At 41.6% G+C, this 16,758-nt stretch overlaps 2 protein-coding genes across 3 annotated transcripts; both read left to right on the forward strand.

Annotated features, from left to right (window-relative positions):
* Positions 1–51: 51 nt before the first annotated feature.
* On the forward strand, positions 52–7,594 carry LOC114442606 (moesin-like). The gene is made up of 15 exons (XM_028416314.1): positions 52–161; positions 890–990; positions 1,704–1,787; positions 1,870–1,965; positions 2,106–2,228; positions 2,743–2,894; positions 2,997–3,080; positions 3,152–3,298; positions 3,723–3,819; positions 4,267–4,430; positions 4,566–4,696; positions 4,859–5,019; positions 5,308–5,400; positions 5,962–6,195; positions 7,430–7,594. The coding sequence occupies exons 2-15, from the start codon at positions 982–984 to the stop codon at positions 7,592–7,594; spliced, it is 1,740 nt and encodes a 579-aa protein (XP_028272115.1). The 5' UTR covers positions 52–161; positions 890–981.
* Positions 7,595–8,686: 1,092 nt separating this feature from the next.
* On the forward strand, positions 8,687–16,497 carry LOC114442336 (androgen receptor-like). 2 transcript variants are annotated; one of them, XM_028415786.1, is made up of 9 exons: positions 8,687–9,938; positions 10,828–10,964; positions 11,191–11,307; positions 11,636–11,791; positions 11,895–12,101; positions 12,633–12,777; positions 13,766–13,896; positions 14,039–14,190; positions 15,505–16,497. In XM_028415786.1, exons 1-9 carry the CDS (start codon positions 9,070–9,072, stop codon positions 15,667–15,669), a joined length of 2,079 nt encoding a protein of 692 aa, XP_028271587.1. In that variant the 5' UTR covers positions 8,687–9,069; the 3' UTR covers positions 15,670–16,497. The 2 variants fall into 2 exon arrangements, with proteins under 2 accessions (XP_028271587.1, XP_028271588.1); XM_028415787.1 differs by having other exon boundaries at positions 9,070–9,938; positions 11,636–11,788; positions 15,505–15,669.
* The last annotated feature ends 261 nt before the right edge of the window (positions 16,498–16,758 follow it).

Here is a 16,758-nt window from a genome sequence, read left to right on the forward strand (position 1 = left end):
CGCCGTAGGAGTGTGAGGGGCCGTCTGCTACACACAACGACCTGCGACTGAAATATAACGTGTCCTCTTCGCTTCCTCAGCAGCTGCTCGTTACACTGTGAGGGAGACAGCTGCTGAGATCAGAGCAGGCAGATCAGGACAGAGGAACAGGAGGGGGACAGGTTTGCCTTTATAATATGAGGCGAAAAATAATATCACCACAGGACGGAAATTATCAATGTCTGATATATACAACACATATTATTACTTTAAATAATATATTAAAAATAAATATTATTATTTATTTATTATTATTTTAAACTCGGACACTTAAATAAAAAAATTTATTTTGGCTTATTTCCATCAGACATAATGACAAATTCTCTATGAGCTCATGTCTTGTTAAAAGGTGAATATGATCATGTTTAGAATTCCTATAACAGAATGGAATAATCTGGAAAATGTTATTAAATCTTCATGTAAGCCCACGTCGAACACAAAGAAGAAGAAGATGTGTTACATTTAGTTTTCACAGACTGGGTTATTTCCCACATACACATAAAAAAAACTCCAGTATGTAACACAACATGTATGCTTACACATTAACTACATGGATTATTAGATTAGAGCAAATCCATTGAACCTTCTCTGCTACTGGAACACCAGGTGCTACTAACTTACCGCTGATTTTGATCTTTCTATAAATAGACTTGGAAAACAAAAGTCATGTCTGTGTTCTGGAAAAAAGTGATACACGGTCTTACAACCTATAACCAAGAGGAAAAATGTGTTCCCAGATGCTGCCCCTTTAAAAACGTGTGGGCCACCATGGCAGCCACTGGATTAACTTAATGAGAAAGTTCTTGAGAACAACACAATGGTCCATTCTCATTCACCATAATCCTTGTAGGTATTGAAAGCAGTTTCATATGACTGCGGAGAAAAAGCTACTACAAGCACCTCTCCGAAGAAGTGTTTCAGCTGCAGATTAAAAAAGTACAAATGTCAACTGTAAGTACATATCGTTCCTTTGTCGTTTATATGCTTATTGTCGTTGTGTTTCATTAAGATTTAAAGAGCAGATAGAAGTTTTGTCTCTGTAAAGGCTACAGGAGGGATTTAATCTGTAGATTTGAGAAGCTTTTTCAGTGCAATGAATGACTTTGATGATCCTAAGAAACAGTAGAAATGTTTAGTTTTCTTTTCTTATGTTCATAAATATTTAAAACACTGTGTCCAGCAAGGCTAACAGGTATGCTACATTATGATCCTTTAAGGGGCACTAATGGAAGTCTGCCTTGCTATGTACACCCTTGAAAGCTTCATGGACAAATAATGAAAACATTTTTTAGGCAAATTCACTGTACCATTTTGAATACATATTCATCATGAAGTGAACCCCCATGTTCTGAGTTAAATCTAAAATACGTTGTGGGCTTCATTTTTTGATTGTAGTCCCCACCAACCTCTTGCGAATGGATGCTCCTGGTTGAACAGAGGAATGTAAGGAACACTCTTTTTGGTCATTTTGCTGTCAAAGAACCAAAAGTTTTACCATTGTTTCAAGGAACAATGTTACTGCAGAATTGGTAGTGTTCTTTTTTTTCTCCCCTCCACCCAGTTGTTTTTCTGCATAAATCCTTGATGCTTCTCCAGTGACACAGATGACTGAAAATCAGGGTGCTTTTCCTCCGCTGTCTCACTGTGAGTGTTTTCTCTGGCAGATAAATGTCCGGATTACAACCATGGATGCGGAGCTGGAGTTTGCCATTCTGCCCAGCACGACTGGCAAACAGCTTTTTGACCAGGTACAATGTGGATTACAGTGCAATGAAATGATGTACTCTAACAGATAATCACAGCGATTGTGATGATATTTGATGCATTTAGATCGTGAAGACCATCGGGCTCAGGGAAACGTGGTTCTTTGGCCTTCAGTATCAGGACAGCAAAGGCTTCTCCACCTGGCTCAAACTGAACAAGAGGGTGAGAAGAAAGCTTGCATGTCAAATTTACATGGCTTGATGATGACATGACCTCATGAATCGTGATGATTGTTTATGATTAATGCTGCTGTGTTACTCCATTGAGGGTCATTAGGCACTTTATTTATTCTGGCATCCCAGGTGACAGCTCAAGATGTGAAGAGGGATAACCCTTTGTTGATCAAGTTCAGGGCCAAGTTTTACCCAGAGGATGTCGCTGATGAACTAATCCAGGAGGCAACGCAGCGCCTCTTCTTTCTGCAGGTTAGACATACTAAATGCTAAATAAAAGGAATTCATGCTGTTCATTTCAAACACTGAGAAATCAAGAAGAGATTCTATTTAATTAATGATAATAAAATTTTAACTCATCTATTTTAATAAAAATAGTATTATCTCTAGCATATGAGCAGGAATAATATAAACATGTGTACACAGTGGATGCTACAATGTTAGCAATGCTATCTCTTATGCAACATTGGCTCCACAGGTACAAGACTAAATCAGGGATCTCATTCAAAACACACTGTTGAACCTGTCTTAACGACTTGTGGGGGTTCCATGATGACTCACACAGATCTTGTTAACTGTCCTGGGAGGGGAGGGAGTGCATGCACACAAAACACCAGCAACCACAGGGTTTCTGTCTCTTTAAAACACATTTATATTATCATATGTGACACTGTTACACAACATAGAACACTAAATGAAAGGAGGTGTCATCTTAAAATCAGTATTTATGTCTCTCTTTTAAAAAAAAAATCAAAATCTGTTTCAGGTGAAAGAGAGCATCCTAAATGACGACATATACTGTCCACCGGAGACTGCAGTTCTCCTGGCCTCATATGCCGTTCAGGTCAAACATGGAGACTACAGGAAAGATTACCATGTCCCCGGGTACCTCACAAGAGAAAAGATGCTACCACAGAGGTACTGAGTCCTGTGCATATTACTTTTAACTAAAGTTCACCCTAATTCCAGGATCACTCATCTGAATTCTAACCGCCGTGTCCCCTTTGCTGATAAAACCAGGGTTTTGGAGCAGCACAAGCTGAATAAGAATCAGTGGGAGGAAAGAATCCAGGTGTGGCATCAAGAGCACAAGGGAATGCTGAGGTAGTCTACTGCAGTCTCACTACAAAAAAAAAAAAAGTTTCCAAGTTCAATTCAAATATTCTGCTCCACAGAGAAGACGCAATGTTGGAGTACCTGAAGATAGCCCAGGACCTGGAGATGTACGGGGTCAACTACTTCAGCATCAAGAACAAGAAAGGGTCCGAGTTGTGGTTGGGAGTGGATGCACTGGGGTTGAACATCTATGATAAAAAGGACAAGTAGGTCACAGTTCAAAAACATATATATATATATATATATCTGAAAACATATACGTACGTATATTAGTGTGTCGGCTTTAGTAGCTTCTATGGTGCTTTTACTGTGAAAGAATATATATCGTATGTATTCCAAATGCAAGTCATGTATGTAATGTCAAGTAACTCAAACATGCATTTTTACATGTAAATAATAACATATTAATTGTAGAATTTCCATTGTTCCAGTCTAGTGAAATGTTTCAGCATCTAGCAACAGCTCTTTGGGTTTGTAATAGTGACCATGCTGTTCTCATTTTAATTATATTAACATTTAGCTCTAAGCTCAACTGTCTCAGCCTAACAGAACTTCTACACATGCTGTTTTCAACTGTTGGATTCACCAAACATGATACTAAAATGATGAACTTCACCAATATCTTTTCAGAATGACCCCAAAAATTGGCTTCCCCTGGAGTGAGATCAGAAATATTTCCTTCAATGACAAGAAGTTTGTCATCAAGCCAATCGACAAGAAAGCTCCGGTATGCAAATATTTGTCTTGTTTTTTTTTGTATTTTTTTTTGGTTGCAACACTAAAAACACACTAAATACCTGAAAGCTTATGCAGCTTTAAGGTTTGTTGAACCTAGAGCTTATCTTAGCTTAACTCATGGATGCTTGTGGTTGGGACTTGTAAAACCTGCTACCTCATAAACAGTGCTCATTATCTTAGCATTAGCAGTTATTATGAAAACATTTTTCACAGCAAATCAAATGTATCAATATCAATTATAGCAACAAGTGTAATGAGAGCAGCTGCTCGTTTAGTCTCATGGTCCAACTTCTGATTGCACGCACAGACTTTCAGGGAAGCATCCAAAAAACAATAGATACAAAAAAAATAGAAAAAAAAGATCCTGTTAGTTGTAAAACAGACCAGATGTGCTATTGAGGGAATTACTGATTGCTGAATTTTTGATTTGTTCTAGGACTTTGTTTTCTATGTGCCTCGTCTTCGCATCAACAAACGTATCCTGGCATTGTGCATGGGGAATCATGACCTGTACATGCGCAGACGTAAGCCCGACACCATCGAGGTGCAGCAGATGAAGGCCCAAGCTAGGGAGGAGAAGAACAAGAGGCAAATGGAGCGGTAAGGGAGGGGAGGGGTAGTAATGAAGTCCTATTTTTCTTACAGTTTACAGTGTGTTCTCTCTGCTTTAAGAAAGAACTGTCAAGAGATAAAGTTTTTTTTCAGATGTGTATTTATGCACAATTCTCCTGTCAGGGCTCTGCTCGAGAGTGAGAAAAAAAAGCGTGAAAATGCTGAGAAGGAAACAGAGAAGATTGCCCGTGAGACCATGGAGCTGATGGAGAGATTGAGACAGATCGAGGAGCAGACAAAGAGAGCTCAAGATGGTCTGACAACTTCCTGAATACAAATGTTATAGCTTCAGCTTTGTTTCTTAAAGAGCATTAAAGCGCAGCTCAACATATGTATTAAAACATCAGATGTGAGCATAGCTGTAAAGCTTATGGAGCATGTTTTGGGTGATGATTTTGTGCATGTGTTTGTTTCAGAGCTGGAGGAGCAGACACGTAGGGCGCTTGAGCTGGAGAAGGAGAGAACAATTGCACAGGAGGAAGCTGAGCGACTGGACAAGGACCGCAAAGCTGCAATTCAAGCAAAAGCAGCCCTGCTCTACCAATCTGAAACACAGATTAAGAGTCAGGAAAGCCTGGTACTTTACATTCTGCCTATGTTATTCTTCTGATTTAGAACTCATTGATCAAGCCCTCAAAGATAAAAGTAAATTCTTAATTCTTATTAGTATATGTATTCTTATCTTATATTCTTATTGTTTCAGAAAAACAGTTTTTATAGGTAATAAGTGGAGCTGTGATGCTGAATATAAACATATATCGCACATTCACACAGATTCTCTCTTACACAGGCACAAACAGAGCACAATGACCTCAAATCAGGAGCACTCTTAACTCCTTTTCCATTTGTGTGCATGGTTGTGTAGGCCACTGAGCTGGCAGAGCTTACCTCTAAGATCTCCCAGCTGGAAGACGCCAAGAAGAAAAAGGACGAGGAGGCAAAAAGATGGCAGAAAAGGGTGAGAGTAAATGAAAAAACCATGAGAGAGACAATGGATGAATGAAACATGAGAGAAGAGATGATGTCTGACACCAGAATAGGTAAAACATAAGCAGAGATTTAACCAGAGGTACTGTGTAATGGAAAAACCTCAAGCCTGGTAAGGGATTTTTAGCCTAAAACATTAGGCCATTAAATGTACATGCAAATTATATGCAAAAACAGCATACAAATAAGGACTTGCATGTAGTCTCTTCACATTATTGAGTAGTGCTCCTGTGTTTTCACCTTTCTATTGAAGTGGGAACCTGTTGCACTTTATGCGAAAATAAATCACTACTCATACAAGATAAGTACTTGCTAAAATGTCAGGCGTATTAGTGAGTACTGCACTAAAGAGATGCGGAAATTACCAGCAAATAGGTGATCTACATATTTACAAAATGCAGCCCCTACGTAAAGTATGATGCCACGAGTCCTTTATTCAGAAAAAGCACATTTATTTATTTCAGTAACGCCAGTAGAAGGGCCCCTCTAAACTCCAGCTTCATCGGTTCACTACAATTGCGTGTATTAACAGGCAACGGTGGTAGAAGCTGATTTGGAGCGTACCAAAGAGGAGCTGAAGACTAAACTCATAGGTGTCCACATCCAGAATTCTGTCAACCCTCATATGCATGAGCACGACGAGACGGACGAGAGCAGTGCAGAGGCGAGCGCCGAGCTGACTTCTCCGGGCATGGTCCGAGATCGCAGCGAGGAGGAAAGAGTTACAGAAGCCCAGAAGAACCAGAGACTGCAGAAAAACCTCAAGGTAAGAGTAGATCATTGTACACAGATGTCTGGTTTATCAGGTTCGCTTATCTCTCTCCTATTACACTTCTGGTCAAGGGTCATGTGCACCTCTGGGTTTACCCAGGGTTTGAGTACAGTTAAATAAGTCACAAACAAAGAGGCTTTAGGGTTCTTGCATAACAACACAAGGCCCAACTTCTCCTTTAAAATATACAAAGTTACATTTTATCAAACCTTTTGGTTAAGACTGAGATATCAGACTGATAATTTATGTAAACATTCTCTTTTCAAAGCCTAACTGAATACTTTTGTGGCCTAAAGTGGCTGAAAACAAAGCAATGGTCTAGCATAAACCCCAGTCCTCATGATGAGACTAGTCTAGACCTGTTTAATACCACCATCCTTTCCTACCTAGCCTAAACGCTTGTATATGTAATTTTGTAAGTCGGTGACACCATTCTCCCACTTTTGTATGAAGAATATGAGGACAAGCTGAATTTATTTGCACCTTCATTGATATTAAGTAAATGTAAGCGTGTTAAGAGGATAAAGTACGTACAACAGGAACCTGTTTACAGAGAGTCACTGTGAGCAGTTTTAGCTGCTGTGTAGCTCGGAGCACTGCAGCACTTATTAATAGTAAATCCATATAAATTGCTCAAGCAGATGATTTGTTTTATTTCTACAAAATGATAATGTCTGAAGTTATTTTATATTTCATTTTTGATGGACAACTGAAATAGCTGTTTTATATAATATTTAGTCTTAGTGTATGTAGACAGGCATTTGTCTCCCTTACAGTTTATGGTCTGTAAGCCACGTGTTTTGTCGCTCTTGTTTTTTTAAAGGCTTATAAACTGCTGCACTCTCTGTGCTGTTTGTTGACATGGCCACGTACGGGTTTTGACTGTACTGTAAAGATGGCAGGTTAATTACCTCCAAAAACTGTGTTTCAGTACAACTAAGTGCACTTAACTTAATCAAGCATCATTTCAGCAGTACATTATCATTTTCCTGGCTTCACTCAAGTTGCAGATCTCATCCATGGTTCCTATCACACAGCCAAAAAAATGAGGTACAATGTTGTACAGACGACTCAACACAAAACATGGATTTAATAACTATGTACAATAGAGTGTTTTCAGATGGGATTGAGGGGGGCGTAGAAGGGGAGAGGGGGTAAGGCTCCTGAATAGTCTCCTAGTCTCAGGTAACAGAATTTTATTCACTCTGTATCTGTGCTTTTTTTTCAGTTCCTGAGCACTGAGCTGGCTGGAGCTGTAGACGACAGCAAAAAGACCCCCAATGACCTGATCCATGCTGAGAATGTGAAGGCAGGCCGGGACAAATACAAGACACTACGTCAGATACGCCAGGGCAACACTAAACAGCGCATCGATGAATTTGAGTCCATGTAGGACAGTGTGCTGGATGTGGATTATATTGGGCACACTGAGAAATTGTAGAAGTGTATAGGTGTATAGATTATTGCATTTAAATCAACCTGAAATAGCTGTTTGAATATATATATGACTTATATTGTGCTTTATTGTTGATGATTTTAAAGGTATTTCATCGAAATCGGAAATACATTTTTAATTTCACAGGAACAATAGCAGCCATTCCAGTCCAGAATTGCAAACATGTAATGTATCATCATTACTCTTATTCACTTCCAGCCAGCTGTTGCAGTATCAATGTGCCATATTGACAACCCCATTAATGTTAATTGATTAATGTAATGACACTGAAGGCAATTATTCTACAACTACACCGAGATCCTCTGTTCTATATGTCAAAAATAACCCAATGTGTTGCGTGTGCCTCCGTTTCCATAAGACTCTGATGCTCCAATTATCACTTTCAAATGCATCTATAAATAAACAGAAAATTAAAAAAAAATGTTATTGTGCCATCGGAGCATTCTGTATAATCCACAACTTCATCTCCCATCACTGCGACTGTGCCGCCTCACTCCCTCTGCTCCTGCAAAGACGAGGGTTCACAGTGAGCGCCCTTCAACACGGCAAACATGTTATTCTCCTTTTTATTTAGTTAACCATAACAGCAGGTTAATATGATTATTTAAAATGTCGTTTCTCTTTCAAGATTGTTTACAGTCTCATGAGCTTTTATTGTCATGCCATCCAAAAACCAGATACAAAAAATAAATTAAAACACATTTAAAAACACACACTACCAGACCTTTGTCTGAACACTCATGGGGAAGTAAATAAATAAACAAAGTAGCAGGTAAACAAATACATATATTTTACATGTTTAAGACGGTGTGCAGCCTGGCTGACAGTATAGGCAAGCTCGTTTAACTGTGTAAAACTATAAAATAAGTTGAAAACTGAATATATATATTTCTGGCGACAGCTGTCAGTGAAGGAGCTGCTGACAGACAGGGCGGCAGCAGTAGCAGCCTGTCCCACAGTATTGTGGAGGATCATGACACACAGCGAATTTACAGCTTAATCGCGCCTCTTCTCGCGAGATCTGCGTATGTTTGCACCTAAATAACGAGAGGCAGTGCAACTCTGGCTTTCCAGTTGAGGAAAGTTACATTGGGAATACTGTTCGTCGGTCTGTATGCCAAAAAAAGTAAGTCACGCGAACTGTAGTGGTGTGTCAGTAACTTCTGCCGCCTAACATGCTTACTTGGTAAAAAAAAACAAAGGAAAAGTTCGGTCTTCATCCATGGAACGGCTCGGTGGGACGTCCCTTTTCCTTTAGCAACCTGCGTTGACGACGGATCTAAACGCATCCGCTGAGACACATGAGGGCTGTCATTGGGTAGGCGGCTTCTCGCCTAGAAAGTGTTGTTTGGTGTTATCTCCGTGTGCACCCAGCGCAGTCAGCAGCTTTAGTCCAAGGACGCGAGCCGAAGATGGCCTTTCACACGAGCTTGTCAGATATAGACGGATCAAACTCTTTGATAATAAATGCGCGGGATCGTTTGGATACCACTGACACTTACGCGTACCAAACCACTGAGCTTAGTAAGGCAGTGTCGGTGTCTTTGGGTTTGGATTCAGTCTCCTCTCCTCTCAGCACCATGAACCAGTGCCCCAGCGGCGCCTTTGCAGACTGCGACACCACTGTTGGAAATAGTTTCCGAGGAGTGCCAGAATTGGGAACGGCTGCAAGTATGACCTCTGAAAGCAGCCGGGTTGTCCTGTGTGACATCAGCCTCAGAGAGGACGACTTTGAAGAAGTGTGCCATGACTTACAGCAGGTGAGCTGCATGGATCTGTTCAGGGCGGGTGAAATGGATAGCGCGCAAACATTGACGCGTGGCTCAGTGATATCCAGATATGTATGCAAGAAATCTAACATGTTAAAGAACCCGATGTCAGAGCGTCCCGAGACCTCTCAGATGGCCGAGGTCGTACATTTGAAACCATATTCTGCATACTCTGCCAGCGAAAACTACAGGGATACACCCGGCGTGTGGTGCGCAAATGAGCGCGCACACAGCGACCGATCCGAGCTACAGAGAGGCGGACCCGGCGGGCATAATTTCTTGTGTAAATATTGTAATTGTGGGCAAACAAGTCACGGATCCAGACAAGAATGCCGCTGTGTCTGGTATAAAAGTGAGCAGTGTGGTAAAGGTGGCATGCGAGCCGCAGCGATGGCACAAGGATATGGCCAAGTGGAAAGTTACCCAGGCGCAATTCCTCAAGGGCAAACCACTTTTTCCACTATCAAGAGCGAACCATCAGTTTGGGTGGATTGCTCAGATCGCAGTTTCAGGTAAGCAACAGATCTTTAATGATTTGCTTTTCATTTCTGCTTGAAGGCGGCAGGGAGGGAGGAGGACTATTCACGCTGCGTTTCTCCAACAAAAGGACAAACGCATGCGTGAAGAGTCTGGGAAGTGACAATACTTTGATCCATCTCGCTCTGCAGCTGCATTTTGTCATGTTCCATTACAAATATGTCCTGTAATTAGTTGAGACTGGGTACTTTAGAGCCGCACTGTCAGACAGGATTATATACTTTACATCTATGAAGGTTAACAGAGCACAATTAGACATTTGCTGTCATTGCAAATCAATCAAATACAATGAACATAATTATTATGTATTGTTACTGGCCACGGCTTGCGTTGATAACACTGAAGAATCATTCTGTGTCCATCTACACAGGCTGCGTTCTATCAGCATTAAATCACTGGTGCTCCAAAAGCACCATGTGCTACTTGGCCTTGGCCAGTTTGTGTTTCAGTCAGCATACAGAGTGAGTCAAAGTTGATCCCAACCCTTACTTTCCAGAAAAAAAGTCCTTATTTGTGCTGTGGCTGTCTCCCCAACTGACTCCATAAGGCCAGTTAATGTGTCAGTGTTATAAACAAAAGATACAGCACCTGTTGTTGATTCTGGGCTCTGAAGATGTTTTGTTACTGATTCCTAACCAGCCTAACTCAGACTAACATTCTTTAATCATATGTTTTGTGCTCTGTGGATTGACTTCCACTGTTGTTATATGATAATTCATGAGAGGGGAAGTGTAATTGGATTGGATTTAGGGAATTATGGGTAGCAGAAAGAGATTAAAAAAATGCTTTTAAAATGCTCTTCACTAATTTCCTTTAAAAACATCATAATCACAGCAGAGTAACTGTGCCCTTGTTTATGTCCAGGCATGAGGATTTTTTTCCAGGCATGTACCTGTCAGACAGGAGAGTGTGTCAGGTGTGTGGCGACGATGCCTCGGGTTGTCACTACGGAGCAGTCACCTGTGGCAGCTGCAAAGTATTCTTCAAGAGGGCGGCTGCAGGTGGGTGTGACTCGCACAAAAAACACACGCCAGTGCACAATTACTTGTTCTCTGATTTAATTTCTTACGCCCACTTGCTGTTATGCAGACAGGGCACAGTGACCTGACGTTAGGAGGGTGATTTATTTGCTTTCAGTAAACATCCACATAGGGTTGCTATGAGTGGAAAGCCTTGCCATTGTTAAACTTGCTCCCCTCATCACCCAGAACTTGTTTGTGCCTCCAGGTAAGCAGAACCACTTGTGTGCCAGCCGGAACGACTGCACCATTGACAAACTGAGGCGGAAAAACTGTGCCTCGTGTCGCTTAAAGAGGTGCTTCATGTCGGGAATGAGCCTTAAAGGTGAGGAACAGAATGAGGAAAATACTGATGGTGTGTATTCAGAAAGTGGGGTCAGGCTGGTCAGATACCTTCCATTCAGTGGACCAGAACTATCCCAGATTAAATACAGTGTAGCAAATGCATTTCAAGAGAGGTTACAACAGAGCACTTTGTTGCCTAGTGGCAAATGATCATGGCTGTGATTAGGAACAGCTCCATGAGTGTGGTGATAAGTAGAACCACATTCATACCTATAACTGTTTTTCTAAAGATTTCTATTGGTAATTGAAGCTTCTTGGCTCCTTCTAACCATCTTGCCTTTTTCTCTGGATTTTCTGGTCAATATTAGGTCGCCGGCTGAAGGGAGGTGGACAGACTAGAAATGGAGAGGAGGAGCAGCAGCAGCAGCAGCCAGGTGCCTGGGGGCAGAGTGACAAAGAAGAGAGGGCAGCGAAGAAAGATGGAGTCCTGGAGTCCGGAAATGTAGCTGCCAGGGCTCAAGGTGGTAAGGATTAGGCTCGAGTATCATGTTAACTTTACATGAAGCCTACCTTTTGTTGTAAAGGATTGGTTTTTCTTTTGTGGACTGTGATTTTTCTCTTGAGCAGCATCTCAAGCACTGGCTCTTGACATCCCCCCAACTCTGCGCTCCTGCCTGTCCCTGCTCAGCATCCTGCAGGCCATCGAGCCGGCCGTGGTCAATGCCGGACACGACCCCGCTCAGCCAGACAGCCCCGCTTCCTTGCTCACCAGCCTTAATGAGCTGGGGGAGAGACAGCTGGTAACCGTGGTGCGCTGGGCCAAGGCAATACCAGGTAAACAAACACACAGCCAGTAGGTGTTTTTGCAAATGCCACGTGCACTAAATTGCTGTCATAGTTTCAGGGAGTGTTGTCAGACAAACCATTCATAGGCACTCTATGGCAAAAAACACAAAACTGCAAGGGCAGCCCTATTGAGCAGGAGAGTGGATGGCAGAAAGGAGCATCACTTTGATTTACATGGGCAGTAAAGCTATCATAGAAAGTATTTCAAATCTGTTAGCACTGGGATAGAAATCAAGTTCTGAGTCAGAAGATGTATGACCTTGCCAGAATTTTGTGCCAATATCTCTTCCATGTAGGAGCAGCCTGTCCTGTACAGACAGGCTTGTTTCAGATATTAGCCACTAGAGGGGGGTATGTTCATATATAAGCCAACAAAAGGAGGGCTGAAAATGGCCAACACTGTAGCCATACTGTTCAGTTTTGTTGCTATTAGTCCTCAGTTTTATCAAATTGAAACGGAGCAGAGTTGTTTAGCATGTTTGATCACGTCAACGTATGAAAGATGAGTGTTGTCGACAGGTTTCCGCGACCTGCATGTGGACGACCAGATGTCAGTGATTCAATTGTCATGGATGGGGGTGATGGTGTTCGCTTTGGGCTGGAGATCCTACACGCTCACTAACAGCTCCATGCTTTACTTTGCTCCAGACCTGGTCTTTAACGAGTAAGTCACGACGGCATGTTTTTTCTTCTAGAGAAAGTTTCTGAAAGTTGGCACAGACTGTATCAAAGAATAAAGAAAGAAAGAAAGTTAAGGCCCAATCCTCTGTAATAATCGTTGTGACATGGTGGGGGGTTGCTATCATGAGAATTCACCTGTCATCATAAATGGGAAACAATGCACGGTGGAATACAAGCTTCAGAGGAAGACTGAATAATCACACAACGAGCGTCTCTTTTTAGGCGAGACGGTAAACAAGAGTTCTGTTCTTACCATCTCCTTTGCGTGGCCGCAGAGCGATCAACCTCAGATGATTTATTCCATTTCATCTTTGCAAAACCAGTCATCAGCACACCTCCCTCGAAGCACTGCTACCGATTCTTTTCACTTTGACAAGTTCTGATTTGCACCACAACCTTCCAGCCTTTATTAGGAAAAAAAAGACATTTCTGACAATACAACTCTCGTCTTTTGTCTTTTTCTTTGTACTTTTAAAAACTTAACGCATAGTTTTTGTCACAAATCACAGCACATGATAACACACCTTTTCTTAGTTGGAGGAGGGTGGTGCCTGGAATGCTATAAACCCAGCCACAGGCTCCTCAGAGCAGCTTTCAGTCGGCTGATATTTTGTGCAACATTAGCAAAATACTCATTCTGTGTGCATTAGACCTCTGTCCCTCTATTAGGCTGCATCTGACCTGCATGGTAATAGATACGCCAGCCCTTGCTGGTGACCCTCATTTTTCTCTGCCTCTCTGTCATTCTCTTTTTCCATTATCCGTCCGACTCATTTTTTCTCACCTCTGCTGCTTTTTCCTCTTCTTTCCTGTGCTCTGGTCTCTGCAACCACTAATTGTCTTCTTCCTTTCTATATTCCTCTGAGCCTGACCCTCTCCTGGCTTCACACTTATTCTCCTGTGGCATCTTGTGCTCCTTCTTCCTCTCTCAAGCTGTTTTTATTTATTCTTTTACCGACCCTTCCCTACAGCCAGCGGATGCAAGTGTCCAGCATGTATGAGCACTGTGTGCGGATGAAGCTGCTCTCCAAACAGTTCTGCATGCTGAAGGTTACCCAGGAGGAGTTCCTCTGCATGAAGGTCCTGGTCCTCTTCAGCATCAGTGAGTCAGCTGGGACCATGTTGAAAATAAAAGCTTAAATGTCAGCTTTAGAAATATGACCACAGTATAGTGTAGTCGTACTTGAGAGAATTGATGATAAGTCAGTGAGAGTTATTGTTGTGTTCTGGCTGTGTGGTCACAGTGCCAATGGAGGGCCTGAAGAGCCAGCGCTGTTTTGATGAACTGCGGACCTCCTACATCAAGGAGCTGGACCGCTTAGCCAGTCACCGAGGAGAGACCACCCGTACACAGAGACTGTTTCAGCTCACACAGCTGCTGGACTACCTCCAGTCGGTAATACGCACAATCCATTTCACATATGCACCATACAGTGACCCTGAACTTGTATAAATGTCATTTTAGTTAGGGTCACGTAACGGCATGACTCTTTCAAAGTACACTTGCCAAGTACACAAACACTATATCGGCCTCACAGTGATACACTGCTGGCTTACAATTGATTGAGCAGGTGAGATTTTTTTCAAATATTTTCATGATTGAATTACATAAACTGCAGTTATATTTTAAGCAAAGTAATCCTTGCATAAGTAAATCCAGGTTAAGGATGACATCACTCCTGTGGAGGGGTTTTATCCGTCTGTGCACATGTTTGTGTTTTATTTTTAAACTTTTAATCCCACAAATCCTTTGTGTTTCTAATTGTACTCTGCTCAAAGTACAACAGTGTGTTCTGTGCTCCCACAGAAGGTGGGAGGTTCCTTTTCCAGATTGTTATTGTCCAGATAAGATCCTGCTTAAATGAAACCAATAAAATAAAAAACGACTTAATTTACTGACTTTGTTCTGTTGCAAGCAATGGAGGAGGGATAGCAGAAAAAAAGGAGGAATAACATCCTGCCCCACAGAGAGGAGAAAGGAGGAAGAATGTTAGAAATAGATTTACTATTTGTGTGAGGTTTGTAGCTTTACTACAGGATACTGTCTGTCACACTGTAATGATAGTGGTAGGTTTAAGTGGCACCTTGTTTTAAAATGACTGATTAAACTGGGAATGAAAATAAAATATATATATATATATATATTAAAAAGGATTTCAATCTGAGATTAAGCAATTTCCAACAAGTTCCCCCTGCAGGATCAATAAAGTATATCTATTTATCTATGCTCCATCATTGTGCCACCACTAGGTGGTGTAGATCAGTCAAATTTTCTATGCTGTGATGAGAACAATTAGTCGTCATAGTAAATACCCTCTTACCTTGCTGTTATAGCTGCGAGAGGAAGGATATGAATGCTGTGAAGTAACCTCTTACAGAAAGCAGAGCTGCTGCCTTGTGTCTTTCACTGTGGATTTACTTATAAATGCTCAGCGTTGTGCCTTCTGAGCTGCAGGGCAGCCAGGGATTGTCTGTCAGGGACCTTTAGGCATAAGACCAGGGCTGATCAAGACTTTGCAGTTCAGACCCCTTTCGGCTTTACCCTGTCTGCAGAGCTTAGAGTGTCACAATAAGTGTTATCTTTTAAAACCGCCTCTTAAGGCTTGTGTCAAAAGACAGGGCTCAGCCTTATTCTTTCCTTTCACGCATTTAAGACCATCTGTATTTCTAATAACCTCACGATGAGTTTGTTTATGTTTCTTCCTCTCAGGTTGTGAGGAAGTTACACCAGTTCACCTACGACCTGTTCATCCAAGCTCAGTCCCTGCAGACGCGTGTCAACTTCCCAGAGATGATCTCAGAGATTGTGAGTGTTCACGTGCCCAAGATTCTCTCAGGCATGGTCAAACCCATCCTTTTCCACAATACAACCTAAAGGGGAAGGGGGGGGGTCTGTGAAAGTCCTTATGTTACATGAGCACCCGTGTCCATTTGTTGGAATGGTGAAATGGCGAGGGTTTATGATTCTGAGCGAGTGGCGATGAGTGATGAAAGAAGCCTATCGTATAAACTGGGGGGGGGGGGGGGGGGCACAGTGAGGTATTCTTCCAGCGTAATGTAATCTAATTACATGTACTCTGTTCTTCTTACTGCGTGTTCACGGTATCACACACATAGACATAAAACACTTGCATGCATCCCTTCATGTGGCCCTGGCATGTTCCTCATCTCCTCTTGTGATTATACACAACGTTACTCATTTTGAGATGGTAGTGAAAAAAAAATAGTTTGCAGATTTCCCATCACTATTGGCTGTGTGCAGTAGAATGACATTTTAGCACTAGTTTCTTCACAATGAGTGTTATTGTACGTGCCTGAGATGCAAAAAAAAACGTTGACTGACAGTTATTTAATGATTGTGACATGCATGCTAAGAAGCAAAGCTATCTTGCCTGAAGGCTTATAAAAACATTCTGAAAGCTGTTGTCATCCATTAGAAATGATATTGGACTAATAGTTTTGGTGTATTGTCAAAATAAACTCTCTTTTCAAAATGACTGCAGGAATGCCGAAATTTCAAATGTGTATGTCAAAGTAATTGGACAAATGACTCATTAGTCGACACTTTCTTTTTTTTAAATCCAAACATTATTTGAGTACAGTTTTTTCCAGACATTTCATACTGTTGTACCTTTTCTACACTTTCTTAATGTGTTCTTTGCTAATGCTTTTTGTTGTGACGGTTTTGCTAAACGTTAAAGGTCCGGCCAAGAATCTGCCTGTTTGTTGCAACATTTACAGCTTAACATGTAATAAAAGGAAATAAAACTGACGCACGTGTGTGTGTCTGCTGATTATTTACATGTAAGTAATTTGTTTTTGTCCATGTAGATGGCAATATTCCTTCCATGTTTCCTGGTGCATCAACTGGCTTTAGAAAAGGTGTTTTCTGCTAGAGCAACATCCTCTCCCAGGATATCCATTCCCCGGGTGATAGATCGCAGCAGGAAGCAAAAACACATCA

This window comes from Parambassis ranga, chromosome 10, assembly GCF_900634625.1.
Source record: "Parambassis ranga chromosome 10, fParRan2.1, whole genome shotgun sequence".
Lineage (NCBI taxonomy): Eukaryota > Metazoa > Chordata > Actinopteri > Ambassidae > Parambassis > Parambassis ranga.